General features: G+C 61.1%; 1 protein-coding gene across 1 annotated transcript in view; it reads right to left on the bottom strand.

Moving 5' to 3' along the window:
* The window catches only part of PPIL2 (peptidylprolyl isomerase (cyclophilin)-like 2), a 44,056-nt gene that overhangs the window by 42,580 nt on the left and 569 nt on the right, over positions 1-907 (bottom strand). Inside the window, exons 2-4 of the mRNA XM_011947334.1 lie at positions 799-892; positions 667-709; positions 416-531 (exon numbers count right to left, since the gene is read on the bottom strand). Of these exons, the coding sequence (XP_011802724.1) occupies positions 416-531; positions 667-709; positions 799-892 (253 nt within the window). The remainder of the gene's footprint in view (positions 1-415; positions 532-666; positions 710-798; positions 893-907) is intronic.

The following is a 907-nucleotide window of genomic DNA, read 5'->3' as shown; positions in this document are numbered from 1 at the left end:
ATCGAGACCATCCTGGCCAACATGGTGAAACCCCGTCTCTACTAAAAATACAAAAATTAGCTGGGCGTAGTGGTGCACACCTGTAATCCCAGCTACTCAGGAGGCTGAGGCAGGAGAATCGTCTGAACCCAGGAGGCGGAGGTTGCAGTGAGCCGAGATCAGTGCCATTGCACTCCAGCCTGGGTCACAAGGCAAGACTCCGTCTCAAAAAAAAAGAAAAAAGAATCTAGCTAAGGGCAGCGCCTCTCCTTCTCCCAGGTCCGGATTGCTCAGGCCCCTTCCTGCTCTGGATAAAACTTGGTCCAAGGAGGGCAAATCCAACCGAAAGAGTGGAGGTGGTCATCTAGCCCTCGGCCTGGCTGCTTTGGGCTCAGACCCCCCGCAAGGCCCAGCACGGGCAGAGGTTGATCCTCACCCCGGGAGTAGAGGTGCACGCGGTGTATGCCCTGCTTCAGCTGCTCCACCCGCTCGTGCATCTCCAGGACGCCCGTGCTGTTGCAATGGTTCAGCTCCCCCTGCACAACACTTCGCCTGCAACAAGAGTGGGAGAGGCAGGGCAGGGGGAGGTCCGGGGCGTGAGATGCCTGCCCGCTCCACTCCCCAGGCTGTGCAGCCTCGGTTTTCTGATAGATCCTTCCCTGCGGCCCCAGCTACACCGACTGCTACCTCTCCACCCCACCCCCAAAGCTCCAATTGTCGGAGCTCTGCCCTAGGGGACGGCGGACCCGGATAGTGACAGTTTCCACCCAGTCGGTCCCAGGCCCCGCGGCCGCACCCGGAGAAAAGAGAGGAGCCCACGCTGTCCCAATTGCACCACCCTCTCCGCCAGCGACGGGTTGCGGTCGAGGCGGTGGAAGAGGCGGCGCAGCGCGCGCTCAAGTGTGGTGTCCGCCTGCCTCTCCAAGTC

Source organism: Colobus angolensis, unplaced genomic scaffold (genome assembly GCF_000951035.1).
Source record: "Colobus angolensis palliatus isolate OR3802 unplaced genomic scaffold, Cang.pa_1.0 Scaffold260, whole genome shotgun sequence".
Taxonomy (NCBI): domain Eukaryota; kingdom Metazoa; phylum Chordata; class Mammalia; order Primates; family Cercopithecidae; genus Colobus; species Colobus angolensis.
This window is presented reverse-complemented; position numbering and strand designations above follow the sequence as displayed.